The sequence below is a fragment of the Coregonus clupeaformis genome, chromosome 24 (assembly GCF_020615455.1).
Source record: "Coregonus clupeaformis isolate EN_2021a chromosome 24, ASM2061545v1, whole genome shotgun sequence".
In the NCBI taxonomy this organism is placed as follows: domain Eukaryota; kingdom Metazoa; phylum Chordata; class Actinopteri; order Salmoniformes; family Salmonidae; genus Coregonus; species Coregonus clupeaformis.
In genome coordinates, this window is record NC_059215.1 from 45,820,851 (window position 1) to 45,823,102 (window position 2,252).

Sequence of the window (2,252 nt, forward strand, 5' to 3'; positions counted from 1 at the left end):
TAAGTCTGTTAATTCATAAGTTATTTTACAAAAGAAAGCCACAAGAAAGTCACACGTTTCAATGCATGCCACCAGAACCGGTGCTGAGCACTCTCATAACAAATTAGGGCACATACATTTTGAAATGTCAGCCCTGTTCACCTGTGATTTAGTGGTTTATCCATTCTGTAATTTATGGAAACCACCAGAGTGATGACAGTCCGAGGACTCACCTTTGGCACTCCCAGCCACTCGTCAGCCTGCTGCATGGCCTCTTTGGCATTGTCTACCCACTGTACCTCGTCCCAGCTCTCCCAGTCTGGGCACTGCAGGTAGGGAGAAAGACAGGGAATCAAAATCAGGTTCTGGACTATATAAGCTATAGGAAGTATCCGTTGTCAAGTAACAATAAAGCAGGATGTTGTTTTCATGAATACACTAATAGTTCACCTGGGGCCAGTCCGTCCACCAGTGCTCCCAGAGCCTTGGCATTCTGCCAGTCCTGGCTGAAGTTGGTGATAGGCAGTTCGGGCACCTTGTCCTGGATATACCCCAGCAGCCTAAGCTCAGGGGTCTGTTTCTTGGTCTTGTCCTGGCCCCCATCCTCCAGTAGAGGAGAAGAGATGGAGTAGTGTAGGATCAGGGTACACACCAACCCTAGAACCAGCGTCATATTCCCATCTACTATGGCTTTACTGTCTGTAGGGGCAACACTATATTATACCCAATTACTTTGTAATTACTAAGCTGTACACGGTAACTGCAGGTGGGGTACATAAAACAATGACTGAACTGAATCATAGGAAACTGGCCAAATTGTTTCAAGTCAGTTAAAGTATAGCTACTGTATAGTTACAAGTAATGGCACCTAGAAATAAAAAATACATACTGTATTGGTGTAATGCAACCCCATGCAACCTTATGTAAAGCGTGACCAAAAAGTGTAACATTATTTAATTAACTTCATCCTCAGACTGAACTTCATCACTGAGCCTTTCACCATCTTACTCACCTATAGACACCATCTTGACATTCTCCTGGTCCAGAAACTCCAGCCCCAAAGAGACATTATCCAGCCTCATCTGCCTGAAGGTGAGCCTGGTGTGGTACTTCCTGAACATCTTCTTCTGGCTCAAGACCTCCAGCAGAGCAATGAGAGTCAGCCTGTTGTTCAGGTCAAACTAGAGGTCACCTATAAACCTGTTCACTCACTTCAGGTGCTCATTGCACCACTGTGTGAAGGTGTTATTCTGGATCTTCTTCCATGGTGCATCGTCTGCCAGGTTACAATTGTCTTTTGTTTATAATCTGATCTGTCTGTCCCTCTGTAGTGCTGTGAGCTTTTAAAGGAGGGTTAGATGTGGCATATGAGAAGCCATAGCCTCACAGAGTTCAAGAGTTTTCGTTGGAGGGGAGGGACAAAGTCTCCCCCTCCCTGTTTTCTTAACAAAACATTGTCCAAACCGTTAGCATTTACAGTGAGGGAGTACAATGCACGGAGGAAAAACAGTCCCTCTGACATATCTACCCAGTGTCATCATCATATGGAGTCTTTTTATGGAGAAAGAAGGGTATCAGACACTCATTTTGATGACCTCACTGGGATGGAAATGTATTGATTCTTATGGATGGAGGTCAGTAAGACTATCCCTCGGGTGTAAAGCTGATCCCCAACCGGGGGACCTATGACTAACATCCAGGCCTAACTTAATATACTACACCCCCTGCCTATGTTGACGTTATTCGTTATGTGTATCAGGATAAGACTTATATTACACATATTCTTTTGATGGGCTAGCAACATCTCACATTAGGTTTCCGGTGTAGCAAAATGGGCTTGTGTCATTGAGATGGATGACGCCATTATGGTGTGTGTGTGCTGCTGTATGTTATTGAAAAATCTTGACTCTACACACCATTGCACAATACTGAAACAAGATAGTCCTCTAAATGCCAAACACATGTCCAAGTTTAAGGTACTTTTCGCTGCTTCTTCAGAAAGCACCTTTCTGATTATCAAAAGTATGGTAATACCGATCAGAAATGTCTGGAGTAGGTCAAACAACCTGGCATGATACATAGTGTCTATATGGCAAAATCAACAACTGCTCAACATGACTCAAATGCCATACTGTAGACATTAAGATTTCATACAGTCAATGAGAGGTTTCTACCATGCTGTGTGTAGGATAACAACCCAAACTTAGCATGTCTAATGTCTAATATGTGGTACTACTGTATATCAGGGTAATGGAGAAAAAGTATAATGATCA

General features: G+C 43.3%; 1 protein-coding gene across 1 annotated transcript; it reads right to left on the reverse strand.

Annotated features, from left to right (window-relative positions):
• Positions 1-215: 215 nt before the first annotated feature.
• On the reverse strand, positions 216-1,100 carry LOC121537305 (filamin-B-like). Its single transcript, XM_041844967.1, has 3 exons — positions 992-1,100; positions 430-678; positions 216-305 (listed from the first exon to the last, which is right to left on the reverse strand). The coding sequence occupies exons 1-3, from the start codon at positions 1,098-1,100 to the stop codon at positions 235-237; spliced, it is 429 nt and encodes a 142-aa protein (XP_041700901.1). The 3' UTR covers positions 216-234.
• Between the last annotated feature and the right edge of the window lie 1,152 nt (positions 1,101-2,252).

Bases quoted from the DNA above. Each gene is read 5' to 3' on its own strand.
- LOC121537305 (XM_041844967.1), bottom strand. From the start codon at position 1,100: ATGTTCAGGAAGTACCACACCAGGCTCACCTTCAGGCAGATGAGGCTG. The intron at 679-991 runs GTGAGTAAGATG...TTGCCCCTACAG, and splicing joins TGTCAAGATGGTGTCTATAG to ACAGTAAAGCCATAGTAGAT. The intron at 306-429 runs GTGAACTATTAG...CCCTACCTGCAG, and splicing joins GGTGGACGGACTGGCCCCAG to TGCCCAGACTGGGAGAGCTG.